This window comes from Macrobrachium nipponense, chromosome 1 (assembly GCF_015104395.2).
Source record: "Macrobrachium nipponense isolate FS-2020 chromosome 1, ASM1510439v2, whole genome shotgun sequence".
Classification (NCBI taxonomy): Eukaryota; Metazoa; Arthropoda; class Malacostraca; order Decapoda; family Palaemonidae; genus Macrobrachium; species Macrobrachium nipponense.
In genome coordinates this window covers 90,108,619-90,129,360 of record NC_087200.1, presented here as the reverse complement: position 1 = coordinate 90,129,360, position 20,742 = coordinate 90,108,619, and the positions used below count along the sequence as shown (strand labels likewise).

Here is a 20,742-nt window from a genome sequence, read left to right as displayed (position 1 = left end):
CAGAAAAACACTCTTCCAGGATGCCTTTTCTACGGCTATCCAAGGCAGCCTGGGTCGTTACTTCAGGATCTGCCGAAGGGACGCCTGATCGTTGGGGATGCTCCACATCCTCCCTGCGGCTTTGACATTCCTCCTCCCCAATGGTCCTGGGAGTTTGGAAAGCGGTCTAGGCCTAGGAGCAATGCGGAGCCGATCAGACGCCCCCTCCACTGCACTGGGGTCACTGTATTCACTGACACTCTTACCTTGTGTTTCCATAGCTTTAAGCTGCTCCTGAAGCTCCCTGATCGAGGATCTCATTTTTTCCATTTCTGAAAATGAATCCTTAGATTCAACACAGGGAGAAGGGGCTGAGGTTATGGGAGAAACATCATCTAGCTTGTTAGCTTCTAATTCAGGCTCAAAAGAACAAGATCTACTCGAGCTTCTAGCTGAAGCTTTCCTAGCTCTATCCTTCTCTCTTTTCTTAATATAAGAAGCTAAATCTTCCATCCTTGCTCCGTAAGCCCTTCACATTCAGCACAAGTTCTATCAAATGCACATTCAGAACCTCTACATTTACTACAAAGTGTATGAGGATCTACCTCTGCTTTAAACAACCTAGTTCTGCATTCTTCCCTTGCACAAACCCTAAACTTAGGTGTTACTTTAACTTCAGCCATCTTAATAGAAAAAACCAAATCCAAGTCCTAATCCAGTCCAAAATAAGCGTATGCCAATCCCGAGAATAACAAGAGTACTTCCACCAAATGAGTCCAACCAATTCTCGGCAAATGAGCAGAATTCCACTCAGGAGAGACCAAACAACAGTTGTTGCCGGCCTCAGCGACAGAGAAAATCTGGCTCAGAAAACGGGAATGGTCGGGATTCCGCCACCCAGCGGCGGGAATGGTAGATCACCTGACCTACCTGTAGTGTGTGCCGCGAGTTTTGAATTCTGTCGGGACGACGGAGTCTATAGCTAAGTATATATCTGCCGGGTAAGTTGCATGTATAAAACAGTGTACTTACAGTTTCATTTTCAAGTCAAACAAACATTAGTAGAAAACACAATATAAAACAAAGCATACGACGATGAAGCGGGCGAGAGCGATGACGAACACGTCCTTCACACCCGCGGCCGAAAGCAAAAGTGATTCTTCACCTCTCGGGCGCGCGGGCACGCGCACGATCGGACAAGCAGTTAACTACCGTTCTCCCCTTGTTCGAAGCTTACGACCGTCCCAGCTGCCGCTAGTTACCTTCCTATTGTTAAAGGACCGAGGGTTTGTATTACGTATCGGAACAAATTTAGATTTATGGTGAATTTTTGAAAAAAAATGATATTGTCATGTTACAATAAAGTTTTATACATACTTACCTGACAGATATATACTTAGCTATAGACTCCGTCGTCTCCGACAGAATTTCAAATTTCGCGGCACACGCTACAGGTAGGTCAGGTGATCTACCGCCCTGCCCTGGGTGGCAGGACTAGGAACCATCCCCGTTTTCTAATCAGAATTCTTCTCTTCCACCTGTCTCCTGCGGGGAGGCTGGGTGGGCCATTAATCGTTATATCTGTCAGGTAAGTATGTATAAAACTTTATTGTAACATGACAATATCATTTTTATACATTCAACTTCCCTGCCAGATATATACTTAGCTGATTAGCACCCATTGGTGGTGGGTAAGAGACAGCTAACAACTGAAATAGACAGGTAAACAACATATGGTTGTAGGTATTATAAACCTTGGTTCCTACCTTATTAGGCTGAAGACTTCGCGGGCTACTGCCTTGGAGTCTGCTTAGCCTCAAGAGCCTCAGCGAGTATTGATCTATGGCTAAGAGTTCTTGTGGGTCTGCCAATGGGGTCTTATCCACTTACTCGGCAGAGCCTAAAGCCTTTGTCATTGGGTGCTATTCCACTAACATGACAATACACCTTGTTCAAGGAGCACAAAACCGATCCCGATCACCTGATCCTAACATCCATGTTAGTTCTAAGATTGTAAGGAGTTATCCCCGAACTCCTTACAAACAACCAAAAACTCGAAACATAATTACACTTTCATTACAAAATATACAAAAAAATTTTGTACTCCCCTACTAGTCATACATACCCTTGATCCCCTACCAGCAATGACACTCTGCTCCCGTGCGACAGTAGTGAGCTTGCTAATAGAAAACAAGCACATATCTGACAAGAGGGTTTATGTACGATAAAAACACAAAATTAAGGATCAGTCTTTGCTCCAAGACCCAGTACTGTATCTGCTTGATACAAAAGGACCTAGCGAGAAGCACTTCTCATAGGTCACTCTCACATCCTTCAGATAATGAGATGCAAACACTGAATTGCACCTCCAATATGTAGTCTCAATGATATTCTTTAGAGACATATTCTTTTGGAACGCCAAGGACGTTGCTACTGCCCTCACTTCATGAGTCTTGACCTTTAGAAGACCGAAGGATTCCTCCGAGCAGTTCTTGTGAGCGTCCGTAATAACGCTTCTCACAAAGAAAGCCAAGGCGTTCTTGGGACATGAGTCTTTTGGGGTTCTTCACCGCACACCAAAGACCTTGTTGACAAGCTCCCATCTGTCTCTTCCTCTCTAAATAGTATTTAAGAGCTCTCACTGGACAGAGAGATCTCTCTATCTCTCTGCCTACCAGGTTAGATAGGCCTTTTTTACCTCAAAACTTCTGGGCCAAGGTTTTGACGGGTTTTCGTTCTTTGCCAGAACATTGTCTGGAAAGAACAGATGGCAGGCATCTCCTTTGAACCCCACCGTGGAATCCAGAGCGTGTAATTCGCTCGTCCTCTTGGCTGTAGCGAGAGCCAACCAGGAACAAGCATTTCCTAGTGACGTCGCGGAAGGACGCCAGATGTAAAGGCTCGAATTTATCCGATGAAAGGAATTTTCAGGACCACCGTCTAGATTCCAACTAGGTGTTCTAGGAGTAGCTGCTTTCGAAGTCTCAAAAGATCTAATTAGATCGTGTAGATCTTTGTCGTTAGCAATGTCCAGGCCTCGATTCCTGAATACTGAAGACAGCATGCTTCTGTATCCTTTTATGTCGAGACAGATAGGTGTGATTCCTCTCTCAGAAAGAGGAGGAAATCGGCAATATTCACTATAGAGGTACTGGAGGAGGACAGCTTCTGACCCTTACACCACCTCCTAAAGACTTCCCACTTTGACTGGTATACTCTTCTCGTCGAAGCTCTGCGGGCTCTAGCGATAGAGCCCGCAGCCTTGCGAGAAAAAGCCTCTCGCTCTGACAAGTCTTTCGATAGTCGAAAGGCAGTCAGAGCGAGACCTGGGGAGGTTGTGATGAAACCTCTCGAAGTGGGGTTGTCTGAGTAGATCGTGTCTGTTTGGAAGCGATCTGGGGAAGTCCACTATCAACTCCAGTACCTCCGTGAACCATTCCTGGGCTGGCCAAAATGGGGCTATGAGTGTCAACTTCGTGCTCTTCGAAGCTACGAACTTCCTGAGCACTTCCCCCAGGATTTTGAACGGGAAAGGCGTATGCGTCCACACCCGACCAATCCATGAGAAACGCGTCTATTGCGAAGGCTCTCGGATCTTCCACTAGAGAGCAAAAGATCTCTATTCTTTTGGAGAGGAACGTCGCAAAAACAGGTCTATGTGAGGTCTCCCCCACAGGGACCAAAGACTTCGACACACTTCTTCGTGTAGAGTCCATTCTGTGGGAAGGACCTGATTTCTCCTGCTCAGTCTGTCCGCTCTCACATTCTTGATCCCTTGAACAAACCTTGTGAGGAGAGATATGCCTCTTTCTTCCGTCCAGGTTAACAGGTTTCTTGTCAACTGATAGATGGGAGAAAGAGTGCGTGCCTCCTTGCTTGCGTATGTAAGGCCAGAGCCGTGGTGTTGTCCGAGTTTATCTGTATCAACCCCGTCTCTGACTATCTCTTCGAAGAACTTTAAGGCTAGTGTATGGCCACAGTTCCTTGCAATTGATGTGCCAGGGACACCTGTTCCTTTGTCCAGGTGCCTGACACCTCCCTTGCTCCTAGCGTCGCTCCCCATCCCGACTCCGAAGCGTCGGTAAATAACACTTGGTCTGGGTTCTGCAGAGCAAAAGATACGCCTTCGTTCTTTTGAAGTGGAGGGATCCACCACTTCAGATGATCTTTTACATCTTGTGGAAGTTGGAAGATGTCCGAGAGTTGACCCGTCTTCCAACTCCACACCTCTTTGAGGAAAAACTGAAGAGGGCGAAGGTGAAGTCTCCCTAGCGAGAAGAACTTTTCCAATGAGGACAGGGTCCCTAAAAGGCTCAGGTAATCCCTCGCTGAGCTGTTCTTTCTCTCTAAGAAGCTCGAGATTCTCGACAAACCTCGAGCGATTCTTTCTCGCGAAGGATATACCCGAAAACCCGAGAATCCATCTGAATCCCCAGATAGACCAAGTTCTGGCTGGGGATCAGTTGTGACTTCTCGAGGTTGACGAGCAACCCTAGCGAATCTATCATGTTCCTTGTTACTTCTAAGTCCTCCAAGCACTGAATCTTCGACTTCTTGGCCCTGAGCAGCCAGTCGTCCAAGTAGAGGGAGATGTTTATCCCCTCTAGGTGAAGCCATCTTGCTACATTCGCCATCAGGTTGTTGGGAATACTTGTTGGGGCTGTAGACAGACCGAAGCACAGAGCCCTGAACTGAAAGATCTTGTCTCCTATTACAAAGCGAAGATATTTCTTTGACAAAATGGTGAATGGGAACGTGGAAATATGCGTCTTGCAGGTCCAGAGAGACCATCCAATCTCCTGGACGAAGAGCCGACATTACAGAGGCGGACGTTTCCGTGCGAAACTTCTTTTTCTGTACGAAGCGATTCAGAGCGCTTACGTCCAGAACTGGCCTCCACCCCCCCGATGCCTTTGGTACTAGAAAAAGGCGATTGTAAAATCCCGGGGAGTGGATCTGCACAAGTTCGATGGCTCTTTTTTTCCCACATTTGCTCCACCATTTGAACGGAGAGTCTTTCTCATTAACGGGTCTCTGTACCTCGCTGACAGTTCCCGAGGCGTAGATGTTAGGGGCGGGCTGTCGTCGAAGGGGATTACATATACCTTCTTCAGGACCGACACTGACCAAGGGTCGGCTCCCCTTTTTCGCCCATACTCCTGCAAAGTTCAGGAGTCTGGCGCCCACTGGTGCTTGGAGGAGCAACAAGTCACTTTGATTTCTTGAAGGGTCTAAATGAAGACCTCCTCTCTTTTCAGAGCTCTTCTTCTGGCAGGGGGACGAGCCGCTGCACCTCCACGAAAGGGCTGCTGAGGAGGACGAGATTCCTTCTTAACCGTCGACACTACAGGGCGTCCTTCTTGGACGTTTGCGTTAGTAGGTCTTGTGTCGCCTTCTCAGTTAGCGAGCGAGATTATCCTTCACTAACTGAGAAGGAAAAACAAAGGATGATCTGATAGAGGAGCGAACAGTAAGGCAGTCCTCTGGCTCGGAGAAACCCCTTTCGATAATAGGGATCCATAAACTGATCTCTTTTTCAGGAGACCAGCACCAAAAAGGGAAGCCACTTCACCCGAACCGTCCTGTACTGCCTTGTCCATGCAGGACAGGACGCTATGGAGGGAATTTCTGGGTTTTTTCAGAAACTCCGGATCCTTAGATTTGTTGGCCAGAACTCCGAGTGACCAATCCAGAAAATTGAACACCTCTAAAGTGACAAAAAGTCCCTTTAGAAAGTGGTTCAACTCTGAAGTGCTCCACGTCGCTCTGACCGATCCTAAGGAGTGACGTCTAGAGGCCTCCACTAAATTGGAAAGTCAGCATCTGCAGAGGCAGGTAGAGAAAGACCCATAGTCTCTCCTGTCCCATACCAAATACCTCTCTTCCCGTGCAATCTGGAAGGAGGCATGCAGAATACCGTCTTTCCTAACTCCTTCTTCTTGTCCATCCAAGAATCTAAAGAATGGAGTGCCTTCTTCATAGATATCGCAGGCTTCATTTTTAAAAAGGCCGACGATTTTGCCGTAGCTGAGCTCGAAAAGAGCGACGGCGAGAGAAGGAGGAGCCGCCGGACTAAGAGAATCTCCAAACTCTTGAAGTAGTAATGAGGCTAAGACTTTATAACTAGAAAGTCCCTCATTAGCAGGAGGTTCGTCATCAAACAACTCGTCTAACCCTCGATCAGACGAAGGAGAAAGTTCACGTTTGGAGGGAGAGTCCTTCCAGACCTCCTATGTTCTGAAGGAGAGGAGCTCCTATTTGGAGAAGAGTCATAACCTCCAGGAACGAGTCCCCGACTCTTGCCTCCTGGCTCTTGACTCTTGCCTCCTGACTCCTGCCTCCTGGCTCCTGACTCCTGCCTCCTGACTCCTGACTCCTGCCTCCTGACTCCGGACTCCTGCTCCTGACTCCGGACTTCCTGGGGCTCCTGCCTCCTGACTCCCTGCCTCTTGGTCCTGGCTCCTGCCTCTTGGCTCCTGCCTCCTGCCTCTTGCCTCCTGGCTCTTGCCTCCTGGCTCCTGCCTCTTGCCTGGATGCCTCTACACTCCTGGCTCTGGGCTCCTGCCTCCTGGTTGGACTCCTCACTACCTGGCTCTTGGCTCCTGCCTCCTGGGTGACTCCTCACTCCTGGCCGGTGCCAGACGTACTGATCGTTTCATCCAGGTTCGTACCGGAAAAACCTCACATCGAGTTAGGAGTATCAATCCTGGAGGGCAGATACCTCCATACGCCTGGAGGATCTTTTAATAGGAAAGGGAAGTGTCTTCCTTCTAGGAGGCTCCTTTGACAGGACTCCTACAAACGACGAAATCTGTTCCTGCATCGCCATCATGAACCTCTTTGTAGCCTCCTCTTTATCCTCTTCGGTAGGAGGGAAGGAGGAGGGGAGGAGTCCATAGCCTCCACCTCCTGCCTCCTTCTCATCTAGTTGAAAGAATGGCTCTTCTTGCCTTCTTCACTCCCGATGGAGACTTCAGGGAAGTTTTCAGGGCTCGAGTCAATATGCGGAGCCTTCCAACTCCTCTTGAGAGGCCGAGATCGATCTGAATCTCTCCAATCACGTCTCGGTGATGAAGATCCCGACGACGAGAAACACTCACGTAGGACGCTTTTACAATAGCGGTCCCTTGGCAGTCTGGGGTGTGTACAGAAACCGCCGAAGGGACACCCTGATCGGTGGGGATTCTCCACAACCTCCTTTCGGCTTTCGACATTCCTTCTCTCTGGGCATGTGATTGGAAGAGGTCTAGACCTAGGAGCGTTGCTGAGCCGACCAGATGCCCCCTCCACTCACTGGGGACACTCATATCACTGTCCACTGAAAAATCACTAGCCTTACCTTGTATGGCAGCCATTTTGTTTTCCATCAACTTGAAGGCTGCTTTTAGATCCGCAAGTTCTTTTGCTGGATCTACAGGTTCTGCAATAGGAGAAGGGGCTGCAATGGAAGGAGAAGTAGCAATACTTACCCTTGGGGAAGATCCCAAGCTTGGAATTAGTTCAGATCTAGAAACTACTTAAACTTCTATGAGAAGCCTTCCTCACTCTTTCTCTTCTAACTTTTTTAAATAATTAGTTAGATTCTTCCATTCGTTCTCACTCAAGTTCTCACATTCCTTACAAGTATTAGTAAAAGAACATTCATACTCCCTGCACCTCTTGCATACCGTGTGAGGTCTACCGAAGCTTTCGGCAACCTCACCTTACAGCCTACATTCACACAACGTCTCACAACCATACCAGAGTCAGACATTATTAAAGAAAATTCCAAAAATCAAGTCCACAAAACAGTCCACAAAAGCGTATGCCAATCCAACAATCCAGATACGTCACCAAAAGTCGGTCAAGAAGATCAATTGCCGGTGAAAAAAGAAAAACCAATCGACGAGGAACCAACAACAATGTTGATGGTCCGGGCGACAGAAGAATTATGATTAGAAAACGGGGTTTTTTTTTTTTTGATGGTTCCCTAGTCCTGCCACCAGGGCAGGGCGGTAGATCACCTGACCTACCTGTAGCGTGTGCCAGCGAAATTTGAAATTCTGTCGGAGACGACGGAGTCTATAGCTAAGTATATATCTGGCAGGGAAGTTGAATGTATAAAATGTTTGTTTACGTCCGCTCGTTACGAATTCATGCATTATTTTGTGATAATATTTTCTCTGTGTTGCTTTTATCATTTTACAATGTGTTGTATACCAAAATGATGCAATTTAGTGTACATTACAAAGAAAAAAAGAGTAACTTGTTACCTTTAACCGTTTTGCCGACAGCGCGATTTGAATACAATTATATATGAAACTTCGTTTTTGCGCTATCATATATCGCATTATTTATATATGATGATAATTTTTTTCATTTCTGATGGTTGCATACTAAACTTCAGCCAATGACAAAAAAAGGAGCCAAAAATGAACTCTTAATCTTGAAAACTAAGCGAGCTGTGATTTTTTGAAAAAAATATTTTTTCCGCTTCCGAGCTCACTCCGAAACCCCTCCGGCATACGGGAGACAATTTTTTATTTACCGCTCCGGCGTAAGAGGGTTAATAAACGAAATCGTTAGACCAAACAAATACCGCGTGCGTACGATAACGATGCTGGTACCGAGTGGCTGAAGAAGCACGCCGCTACGTAGATGCATCATGGGAGGGATGTTGACCAATAGGAGAGAAGGATCTCATGGCGGTGACTAGCATCAGGAACCAATGGGAGAGCAGGAGGATGGTGGCGAGTCTACTCAGTTGGCGGCGCGAGTTTCAAAATTGTTATCGGTGGTTCGGGCAACTCTCGGACTTTACAGAAACCTTTCGTATCTTGAACAATTTTCGTATGTAGAGCCGTTAAATTTTTCGTATCTCGAGTTTTTCGTAAGTTGAGCCTTTTGTATCTCGAGGTACCACTGTATATAAATATATATATGATTCTGACATCCCGTGTCCATTATTAAACCAAGTAAATCCAATATACCATCAATTTAGGTATAAACACTTTTCAATTTAATAAAACCCAACTCAATGGTCATCATTGTTACGTGTTTTCTGTCCGTGTATGGAAAACTGTGCCCAAAAAGTTGCCTCCACCAAATTAATGCTGCAGTGCACATGTGCAGCCATTTGGCCGGAGGATCATCAATTGAGATGAGCTATTTACTCAAGGAGGCTCCACAGGTGAGAAAAACTGTGCAGGTTGTCCACATTAACATTCAGTTATAACTGCACAGGCAGACGGTGCAGTTATAACTGAGCAGGCATAGCTGAACATTAGTGGTGGGCTTAAGAAGGAATGATCAAATTTATTCCTTTAGAATTGTGACCCAGAGAGTGAATGTATATATCTGACTGAACATAACTACCTTTATTATCATTTAATACTTAGAGGTTACAAGAGCTTCTAACAACAAACAGTAAAAAATTGGAACTTTTAACAAATATGACAATTTGTCGAAAATTGCATTTTTCCTAACTATACAAACCTGAGGTCCTTTAACAATAGGAGGTAACTAGCGGCAGCTGGGGGACGGCGTAAGCTCCGCGAACAAGGGGAGAACGGTAGTTAACTGCTGTCCGATCGTGCGCGCGCCCGCGCGCCCGCCCGAGAGGTGAAGAATCACTTTTGCTTTAGGCCCATGCAAAAAGTTGCAGAGTGAGGGTGGCATGAGGTGGGACTATATGTAAAGGACCTCAGGTTTGTATAGTTAGGAAAAAATGCAATTTTCGACAAATTGTCATTTGTTCCGATACGTAATACAAACCCTCGGTCCTTTAACAATAGGAAGACTCACTTCTTGGTGGGAGGAATCTGAGTCTTTTTGGTGAACAGACTGGTGTTCGTCCAACCCTGGAGTGGCCTCCCTGGTCGTAAGAGCAAGGGAGGGATCCAACCTCTGTCCGATTGATCGGGGTGTGCACCGCAGGATCAATGGTCAGACCTATGGGCCCAAGTACTAAGAGAGAGGCAAGCGTATACTCTCTTGTACCAGCAAGCAAGAAACTTGTTCCTGTTTGCAAGAGACAATCATAAAATGATGGGTTTGTCTCAAATTGGCATCCACTTCCTCCCCCTTGTTGGAGGAAGTGGTGGATATTTACTCCTATCCCTACTGAAAGGGATAGGATGGTGCTCTATTGAGTAGATCACCTGCATCTCGTCCTTACCCAGCAGGGTGACGACCGTGTCCCTCTACCCAGAGGTAGAGGGAAGAAAAAGATGGGAAGAGGAGCCAGTCACACTCTCATTCCTCATCCATTCTTACGGTCACACCAGGAATCGATGCTGTTCAGCCTGCGAGGGTCTGGGTTAACTACACAACGTGTTGAGCAACCACCACGGTTCCCAAGGAAAAAGATCCAAGGAACTGTGGGCAATATCCCGAAGGTAGGAGGAGGTGCATGCGGTTCCGGTTTGGACCAGGCGCCTGCCTTCATTACCTGCGCCACGGAGAAGTTCTTGCGGAACGCGAGAGAATGATGAAGAGGCGTCCACAATCATCCTGGGTGTCGAGTTTCTTTTTTCAGACAGCTCCGTCGCGCCGTTTCACAGACAAAGCAGCATAGCCTTCGTATCGGAAGGCGGTGAAGTCCATTAGGGAGGGTATTGTGAAGGACTCGAACCAATCGTCAGTTACCGAAGGGTTCTGAGTCTTCGCTACGAGATCGGTACGAAATCGAGCGTCACAACTCCCCATCCCTTTGTGCTTGAACTTCTCAAGAGAAGTCATGCAGTTACCTAAGACGAAAAGAAGGGGATAGTCGTATGACCTATCCCTCTTCTCGACTTTGGTTATGTACAGTACTCATACTGACAAGCTATTAAGACGAAGTAATGATTGCTCTGGGAACAACCGAACTAAGTCCACAGCATAGTTCGTAACTGACTCGGCGCTCTAACAGCTGCCGACTGACTGGTTCGGAATCAGTAGAGGCAAGTGTCCAAGCATCCGGGTAAGTCACGTGACCTTCGCCCTTTAAAGAGTTATGCTGAGAGACCAAACAAATAATAAATTTGTTAGTCACCGATGCCGGACGGCGCGGCGATGATTCTCTTAATGCATAAGCTCAAAAGGCGAAAGTCAATTGCCTTCAAAAGACCAAGGTCCCTGATGGCAAGAAAATCTCAATAGACGTTGAATCTCAGCTTAAGGAGAAAACAACACTATGTGACGTTGAAGACGAAGGTAGGCAATGAATGCAACCTACGTCTTCCAGCTGAATCGAGAGAAGGAATCTCAAGATTCTAAACCTGTGCTTACAAATGACTGAAAACGCTAACCGCCATTTCATTGCTCTCCGGTGTGCAGTGAAAGCGGGCGTTCTTCAGTAATGAAACACAGGGGAGAGCCGCCTGAAGAACTGCTTCTCATGGGCTGAACGTTTGGAAGTAGAGCTGGCAGGTGTGGGAGTAGGCGATGTCTTTCAATACATCTGCTAATCCGGGGTGAACAATGAACAATTGCACACCTCCCGAATACAAGATATTTTGAGACAAACTCAGATTCCGCAAAAATCATTCGCATTATCGAGATACGATGCAGCAAGAGACTATTACAGAATTCTGTTACCGTGCGGTAAACAGAAAGATGAGAGTCGAATAGATATCTCTGTTTAAAATTCTCGCAATACCGAAGACGATGAATACTAGCGTCACAGCAGTAGATGGTCGTTCATGTATGCGAGAATCCCCGTTAATCAGAGACTTAAGTCCGTGATTGTTGGGCAGAGATACGGTTGGTATCCAATCAAAGCAGGTGAGAAAGACATAACCAACCGTTCATCTCAAAGCGGCAGCTGGAACTGAAATGCCTCGGGTAATTCAATACGCAGTAGCTGTCGCTGACTCGTCATACTGAGTTGCCAAGTAATCCTTCCCACGAAGGAATGCGTTCGGCTAGAACCACCGAGCATAAAAAGATATGCTCGAGCAATTATATTTATGCGAAACAAATTTCGGTAAATATAAAAGCTTAAATGGTGTTGTTGTGACAACACCATAAGTATATAAAATTGAAACTGGAAACTCCTGAGAGGTTGCAGGCAACCCGAGTTGCAGTTCAATTAGAATACTTTTCGTCTAAGTCGCAATCCGTAGAATAACCAGGATATGCGCCTACGTAGTATATTTGTAGGATTCTTGAACAACGATATCCATCCTAAATTCTTTCCTTCAAGAAAACAAAAATAAGGAATTGGAGATCGACCACCTTCGGTCTCTATCAAAGAGAGTGAAGAAGTCTTCCTCGAAGGAAAGCTTCAATGGTGAACAGAATACTAAGACGATAGTTCAAGCCAAACTGGATATTCCCGTGCCGTTCTTCTCTATTCCAGGTTGGTCGCCTATTGTGAGATAGTCTTCTTTCAGCAGCCGTCTTCTTCCTAATGCTAGAAATTCCAGGAATTCGAGCATAGGCGAGGTTCCCGATTATCGTGTAACATATCGGGGATTCTCGTCTCGCTCACTTTGGACTGTGGTCTCGCCTAAGTGTTTTGGAGATCGTAAGAAACTCTAACACTCTGAATGCGCTAGAAATTCCGTAGAATTCTAAGCAGTCTGCGAAACCCCACCGAATTCATCAAACGATATCGGCTGGTGGTCCTCTCGATTCCCGTAGAAATCGAGAATGGGGCAGGATCCCTCCTCAACGACCGGGGCTTACGTCAGGTAGGACCCGAAGGTCCCCCGGTAGCGCAGTCCCCAACGTGGAATCCTACAGAGAAATCTCTGTAGGATCCCTCCCCTTTCCCTCGTAGCCGTAAGGGAGAGAGGGAATGGGGGAGGAATTGGATACTCGCTCGCCTTCCCAGTGGAAACTAGCAGTTGGAGAAGAGTAGGAGCAGCCATCGCCTTGCGGCGATGGCCTCTCAGAGTCTGGGAAAACGTATCGTCAGGAGAAAACGTTTTTCCCGAGGAGGGTTACGAACTCTCACTGTAGGTAAGGGTCTGCCGCCACTTGGTGAACGTCGTCTGGGTGGGGCTGATCGACACCTGACAGGAGAGAGCCGATACCGTCCTCCGACTCATTCCAGTCCTCGTCGAGGTCGAAACCCTCTCAGGAGGACCGAAGGAGTATTTAAATACGGTGTCCGAAGACACGTAGAAACGCCGCTGTCGCAGTAGAGGAGGTGGAAGTAGCTTGATCGACCGGCCAGAACTAAGAGAGCCTTCTTGTCCGGCGACGAGAGACTCTGGTTCAAGACAGAATCGGCAAGCTCCGATCGCGGCAAACCCACCGTCGGTTTGGGTTCCCTCTCGGGCCCCAAAACGACTCGAGCAGAGACATGGGCTCTGCTGGTGGGAGCGGCGATCCTTCCCCCAGGTCGTTGTGCTGACGAATCAGTGCAATAACCTGGGCAAAGTTACTCTAAATCTCGGAAGTTACAGCGTCTTGAGGAGTAGGACCATCCAGTCCCTCCAACAAGAGCAGCTCCCAAGACCCTCCTCCTTCAGAAGAAGGACCAGCAACAGAATCCCTGACGGTTGCCTCCAATCACTTACGCGTACGTCCTGGCTGGTCCTAAGACCATACCTGGCACGTGCGGCGTCGTGACGGGATCGTGAGCGGCGCAATCTCACGATCACTCCTATATACCTCGCTCTTCCTGGCGTATGCCAAGGAAGTTGAAGGTATCGGAGAGACAGAACTGACGCTACCCCCTCCCCCCCCTCCCCCCCCTTGACGGTCCGCCTCCAATCACTTGCGTGTACGTCCTGGTTGGTCCTAAGACCATACGTGGCACGTGCGGCGTCGTGACGGGATCGTGAGCGGCGCACCTCTCACGATCACTCCTAGCTACCTCGCTCTTCCCGGCCCTGTGTAGCCCGAGGAAGTTGAAGTAGTGGAGAGACAGACCTGAAGCTCCCCCCCCCCCGCTCGCTGTCAGGACAGCGTACGTGGGGGGCTGCAGCCGATCACCAACCCGCGGTGGGGGAGATCGATCTGCAGGCCTGGCCGTGCCGCTCACCTGTGGCGAGCGGCTCGACTGAGCACGTCGACCCCGGTCCCGTGCGTCAGACGAGCTGCTGCTGGTCACCGTATCCGACCCGGTCCCTGTGGGAGCGGCGGTCAGGTGACCTGACAGAGCTCGCTTTCGCGGTGAGACCGGTGAGCATCCTCGCGGCACGTCAAACCGCTGGTACCAGCCGAGGCTAGGTACCGTCGGTCGAGGGGACTGGGGGACCTCTTCCCAGCCTCAACCTGTGGCCGGTCAGAGACCGTCACGTCCACCCGAGGTACCGGCTGGTCGCTACGAGAGCGGCCGCTGGCCTGGCGAGAGTCACCTGAGCGGCTCTCGACAGTCTTCTGCTCCGTGCCTCGGTCATGACGCTGAGCGAACTCAGGCGTCTTAACTTTGGCTGCACGGTCACCCGAAGGAGACCGTACACTCGGAACTTCTCGCGGACGAGAAACCGAGCCGGTACCTGGCTTAGCAGCAGAGCTGCCAAGACCAGGCGAGGGTGTACCAGCGGTTAGCCAGCACAACCCTTGGTCCCCGTCTTCATCTTCTTTCTTAGAAGGGGAGACGGGCCCCCGTTCCCGAAGGAACAGGAGGACCAGCAGAAGAACCCCCCCGTCCACACAGGAGTGTGACGAGCCCTTCGAAGTTCCCGAAGGAGTCTTCTTAGGGGGAAAACCCGGTTACCAGCTGGTCGCTGCGAGAGCAAGGCCGCTGGCCATGGCGAGAATCACCTGAGCGGTTCTCGCCAGCCTTCTGCTCCGTGCCATGGTCTTGGCGCCGAGCGAAACTCTGGCGCCGAAACTTTGGCTGCACGGTCTCCCGAGGAGAGCGGACACTCGGGATCTCTCGCGAACGAGAGACCGAGCCGGAACCTGGCGTAGCGGCATCGCCGCTAGCACCAGGCGAGGAAGTACCAGAGCTAACCGATACTCCTCTGGTCCCGTCTATCTCTTCCTTACGTAAGGGGAGACGGGCCCCGCTCCCGAAGGAGCAGGAGGACCAGCAGAAGGACCCCCCGTCCCACCGAGGTGGGACGGGCCCTTAGAAGTTCCCGAAGGAGACTTCTTAGGGAGGGGAGGCAGCCTTCTTCTTCTTCGGCTTATGGGCCTTAGAAGTCGAAGGGGAAGAGGCAGCAGCAGACGAAGACGAAGATGACACCTTCCTCTTCTTCGTCAGCTCACGCAGGACAGTCGTCAGGTCCTCCATCCAGGCTGGAGTCGGGCCTATTGCTGAAGCAACACGGCCGACTGCACCTGTCCGGAAGGACCTGGGACTGGGGAAGACACACCATGGGCAGGACCAGCATGGACAGGCGCAGGAACCAGGAGCGACAGGAACAGCAACCAGCTCAGGAGCGGCAGGAAACAGCGGCAGCGGTAAACACAGAAGGGACAGCCAAGCCAGTAGCGGGAACCACATCAGCGACAGGTACGGCCAGGCCCAGCCATCGCCTCGTAGAATCATCGGCAGCAGCGGGAACCTGGTACTGGCGGCCGGTCCAGGGGCGAGCTGCTGGAACAGCGGAAGTCTGGGGCAGGCAACACGAAGAAAACAGGCGGCGGCGGCATACCCTCCTCGGTACGGCGGCGACCGGCCCTAGAAGCGGCAGACGGCGTCACCGACACAGCATGGGGAGTAGTAGACCAGCAGGGGGAAGCAGCATAAGCGGCCGTGAAGGTTGTAGTGGAGACCGCTCCAAGGGTCACCGCCCCAGACTTCGCTAGACGCTGCAGCAGATCGTGGATGCTAGGCACGCCCCCGCAGCCGCAGTGCCCATACCTGTCCAAGGTCGTCTCCCACGGATGTAGCCCACTGCGGTAGCACAGACAGATTAGTAAGAGGGGTTCCCTCACGCACGGAAGACCCCAAATACAAAATACGAGGAAGCTGAGCGGGGGGGCAGGAAAGAAGACGAAGAATCGGATACCAAGGGAGTCGCGGGAGAGCTTTCCGACGACTTCCTGGCAGACCTCGCTTCCCCTACCCCCGCACAGCAGTGAAAAGTAATATGAAAATGAAACAGAATACTGCACTTGCGATTCACTTCATAGAACTTAAAGGGGGAAAGATCAATTCCCGGGTAAGAGTGGAAACTTGATCCATAATAATATGATGCTATCATATATATGAAAAGAACAATACTGCACTTGCGATTTTCACTTTCACAGCAATAAATCGTAAGGATTAATTCCCGGGTAAGAGCGGAAATTGATCCAAAATTAAATTTAATGCAATTAATAAATGAAAATGAAAAAAAAAGAAAACTGCATTTGCGAATCCACTTTCATTGCACTCTATTCATACAAAATAAGAGGCTCGTGCCGAGCGCAATCAAGCTCTCGGCAACGAACGCACAGGGCAAAAATATAATGAAAAAGAGTACTTACATCTTTCAATTACACACTTTCGCCCACAATACATGCTCCGGCGCGAGTGCGCCCGCCCTCGGCACGAAGACATAATTCAATTCAATTCATTTCCCTGAAAAAAGAGCGGAAATCGCCCCGCCTCTAACGGCGATAGCTCCATGTTGATTCATAATTAAGTAATGAAAATGAAAACAGTGTACTTACAGTTTCATTTCAAGATCAAACAAACCATTAGTAGAAAACACAATATAAACAAAAGCATACGACGAGAAATTGGGAAACGGGCAGAGAGCGTGACGAACACGTCCTTCACACCCGCGGCCGAAAGCAAAAGTGATTCTTCACCTCTCGGGTGCGCGGGCGGGCGCGCGCACGATCGGACAAGCAGTTAAACTACCGTTCTCCCCTTGTTCGAAGCTTACGACCGTCCCAGCTGCCGCTAGTTACCTTCCTCCTATTGTTAAAGGACCGAGGGTTTGTATAGTTAGGAACAATTGACTTTTTAGAATTTTTTTCCTTGAATTTAAACATGGCCTGTGATAGGAAAAATATAGATTTTTCAGACATTTAATATTCATTAGAAAATGACATTTTCTGTGATTTGCAAGAATTCTCAGTTTATATCTAATCCTTATTTTCTGCTGCTCATACTCATATAGCAAGCTGGATAACAACGGTCAGGCATCCAAAATACTACCTACCTGGAAATCTTTCAGCCTCAGTAACACCAGATATGAGGATTTCTACTGAACTACATCTAAATAAAAAGCAATGGCACCTTTAAATACAAGGATGCCTTAATGTGTCACCACCTAGTATGTTTAGTAGTATATTATTGTACTGCAGTACTATATGCTTACAATCTAACTTCGGCACTGGGGCACATGGTGAGACATGATCCAATCATAAAGTCTGGCATTTCCTTATCAGCACTAGAACCAGCCATCATCTGTAAATAGATCAGATTTCATCAATAAGGAAATGAATGACATGCTCAATATTCAAAAAGAAAAATATTACACGATTACAACTCTATACGTACCATATATTGGTTTATACTACGCACTATACATATTATAATACAAAAACTGAGCAAGTATTTTTCATCAATATGAACAATTAGAGATTCAGTACTGTATACAACAGATAGCTAAAAAAAAAAAAAGTATGGTAATCTACAAACCAAACTGGTGTTACTTCAAACACACTAAGCACATCTGAAAAAGACATATATTAACCTCCAGTAGAAATTCCCAAATTTCTAGTCAGAAACATACAGGTCCTGAGTTTTTGTTACAAACTTATGAACAATGAAAACAAAAAATGGGCTCCCAGCCCTCAAAAGCAAGTACCAAACAATAAGCAAATTCCCATACATCTGTCACTACAATGAGACTCAGGTTAAATAAATAAGTTTGGTGGGTATGAGTTATGTTGTGGAGGGTTCAAGTCACATTCCAATACCTTGCCCTTCAATAAAAAAAAACATGGCTCAAGGCAGAACAACCGGCTTTCACAGTAGGGACTGAAAAGAGCTAGTCTTGATGTTGAAGATAGTTGACAAATGTAAATATCTCAGTAACAATAAATTTGCAATAGATTTTAATATGACTTATCCATTATGCATATTAAGGAGACTTATGAACAAAGGCATAAACTCCATTATCACAACCTGGCAGGGCTGGTGATTTTTTAAAATGATATTGTTATGATACAATAAAGTTTGTTCATACTTACCTGGCAGATATATATATAGCTGTATTCTCTGAAGTCCGACAGAATTTCAAAACTTACGACACACATAGCGGGAGGCCAGGTGGTTAGTACCCATTCCCGATGCTGGGAGGTGGGTATCAGGAACCATTCCCATTTTCTATTCAGATTTTCTAGTGCCACTGTCTCCTGAGGGGAGGTGGGTGGGCACTTTGAATATATATCTGCCAGGTAAGTATGAACAAACTTTATTGTATCATAACAATATCATTTTGTTCATGAAGCTTACCTGTCAGATATATATACAGTGGACCCCCCGTATTCGCGTTCTCCAGATTCGCGGACTCACACATTCGCAGATTTCTCTCTGGAACGTTTCCCTGCATTATTCACGGAAAATTCGCGCATTCGCGGTATTTTTCTATGGTAAATATCCACAAATTCCTGTTTTTTTTTTTTAGAATTTCATCATAAAATGCACTTTTTGTGATAAAACTATTAAAAAAACCATGCATGAAAATTTTTAGTGGGTTTTTCTTGAGTTTTAACTAACAAAATAGGCTGTTTTTAGCATTTTTATAGGGGTTCCAAACATTCGCGGGTTCTAACTATTCACGGGGGGGTCTGGTACGCATCCCCCGCGAATACGGGGGGACCACTGTATAGCTGAATCCCACCTTTGGAGGTGGGAAGAGACAGAATAGGATTTAGGAAATAAATACATGTAGATGATTGACATCTTGGTTCCTTACCTGTTAGCATAGCTGACTTCGTGATTACTGTCACCCAAGTCCGCTTCTACTTTACTAGAGTCTCCAGCAAGGTAGTGACCTATATAGCTGGTGAGTTCTAGAGGATCTGTCAACGGGGGCGAGACCACAATGTGACTAGACCATTTGACCATACTATGAGGGCAACGAAGCAATAAACCACCACCTGACCAAAACTAGCAAAAGTTAAGATAGCCTATCTTAAGCTAAATCCTGGGAAGTCCGCCTCCCGCGGCCGACCCAATAACCATAAACACAATAAAATTAAAAACTCCTCCTAACCATTTTCTACAGGATAGGATGAGTGCTACTTTCTGCCCCCCAAAATTGTGTCTGCGGAGACGTATGGCCCTAGCGAACAGCAGTTCTCGTATGTCATCTTCACGTCCCGCAGGTAGTGTGAAGCGAACACCGAGTTGCTCCGCCAAAAGGTGGCACCCAGGATGTCACTGAGAGCCATATTCTTTTGGAAAGCTACCAAGGTTGCGATAACTCTCACTTCGTGCGCATTCACTTTAAACAATTTCATATCACTATCTTTACAAGATGAATGAGCCTCCCTGATGGTGTCTCTCAAGAAGAACGCCAGAGCATTCTTAGACATCGGTAGTAAGTCTGGCCTTCTTACCGAACACCACAAGTTGCTTGAAGGACCTCGACATTCTTTCGTCTTCTGCAAATAAAATTTGAGAGCCCTGACAGGGCACATGACTCTTTCTGGCTCTAGTCCAATAATTTCAGCCATCGCTTTTATCTCAAAGCTCTTGGGCCAAGGGTTGGACGGGTTTTCATTTTTAGCTAGGAACGTTGGGCTCAACGAACAAACAGCATTATGCCCTTTAAAACCACATGCTTACTGATAGCTTGAATTTCGCTAACTCTCTTCGCCATCGCCAGAGCAGTTAGGAAAACAGCCTTTCTGGTAACGTCCCTCAAAGATGCATCCTGGAGAGGTTCAAACGGACTGGACGTCAGGAACTTCAAGACCACGTCCAAGTTCCAAGAAGGCAGCTTAGGTTGAGCTACCTTCGTGGTCTCAAAGGATCTTAAGAGATCGTGAAGGTCCTTGTTATTAGCCAAGTCCAGGCCTCTGTGTCTAAACACTGCCGACAACACACTCCTGTAGCCTTTTATTGTCGGGACTGCTAGCTTTAAGTCATTCCTTAGATAAAGAAGGAAGTCTGCTATTTGGTTCAGAGGTTGTGGTAGAGGAAACGCCCTTCTTTCTACACCAACTCCTGAAAGCGGCCCACTTCGATTGGTACACTGCAAGAGAGGAAGCTCTCCTTGCATTGGCAATAGCTCTTGCCACTTGTCTTGAAAAACCTCTCGCTCTGGCCAACTTTTCGATAGTCTGAACGCAGTCAGACTCAGAGCGGAGAGGTTTTTGTGGTACCTCTCGAAGTGGGGCTGAGTAGATCTGTCCTCTAAGGTAGCATCCTTGGGAAGTCTACCAAGAAGGTCATGACCTCTGTGAACCATTCTTTCGCAGGCCAAAGCGGGGCGATCAATGTCCTTCTCGTCCCTTCCGACGCTGCGAACTTCCACATGACTTCTCCCAAGATCTTGAACGGGGGGAAGGCATAAAGGTCCATCCCCTGTTACAATCCCAGAGAAGGAATCTATCAATACTCGCTCCTGGATCGAGAACAGGGGGAGCAGTATAGCGGAAGTCGTCTCGTCCTCGATGTAGCGACGAGGTCTACTAGAAGGAGACCCCCATAGCCTCCACAGCTCCTGGCATACCTCCTGGTGAAGAGTCCATTCGGTCGGCAGCAGCTGATCTTGCTGACTGAGAAGATCTGCACGGACGTTCTCGACACCTGCCACGAACCTCGTAAGGATCGTTACGTCTCGTGCTTGTGCCCACAACAGGATCTCTCTCGCTAGACTGAGCAGGGACCGAGAGTGCGTTCCTCCCTGTTTCTTGAGGTAAGCCAGAGCTGTGGTATTGTCCGAG

The 20,742-nt window shown here is 47.9% G+C and overlaps 1 protein-coding gene across 1 annotated transcript in view; it reads right to left on the bottom strand.

Annotated features, from left to right (window-relative positions):
- Positions 1 to 19,527, bottom strand: part of LOC135218854 (uncharacterized) — a 473,700-nt gene extending 454,173 nt beyond the window's left edge. Inside the window, exons 1-3 of the mRNA XM_064255302.1 lie at positions 19,411 to 19,527; positions 17,160 to 17,248; positions 17,001 to 17,056 (exon numbers count right to left, since the gene is read on the bottom strand). Coding sequence (XP_064111372.1) covers positions 17,001 to 17,056; positions 17,160 to 17,248; positions 19,411 to 19,527 — 262 coding nt within the window. The remainder of the gene's footprint in view (positions 1 to 17,000; positions 17,057 to 17,159; positions 17,249 to 19,410) is intronic.
- Between the last annotated feature and the right edge of the window lie 1,215 nt (positions 19,528 to 20,742).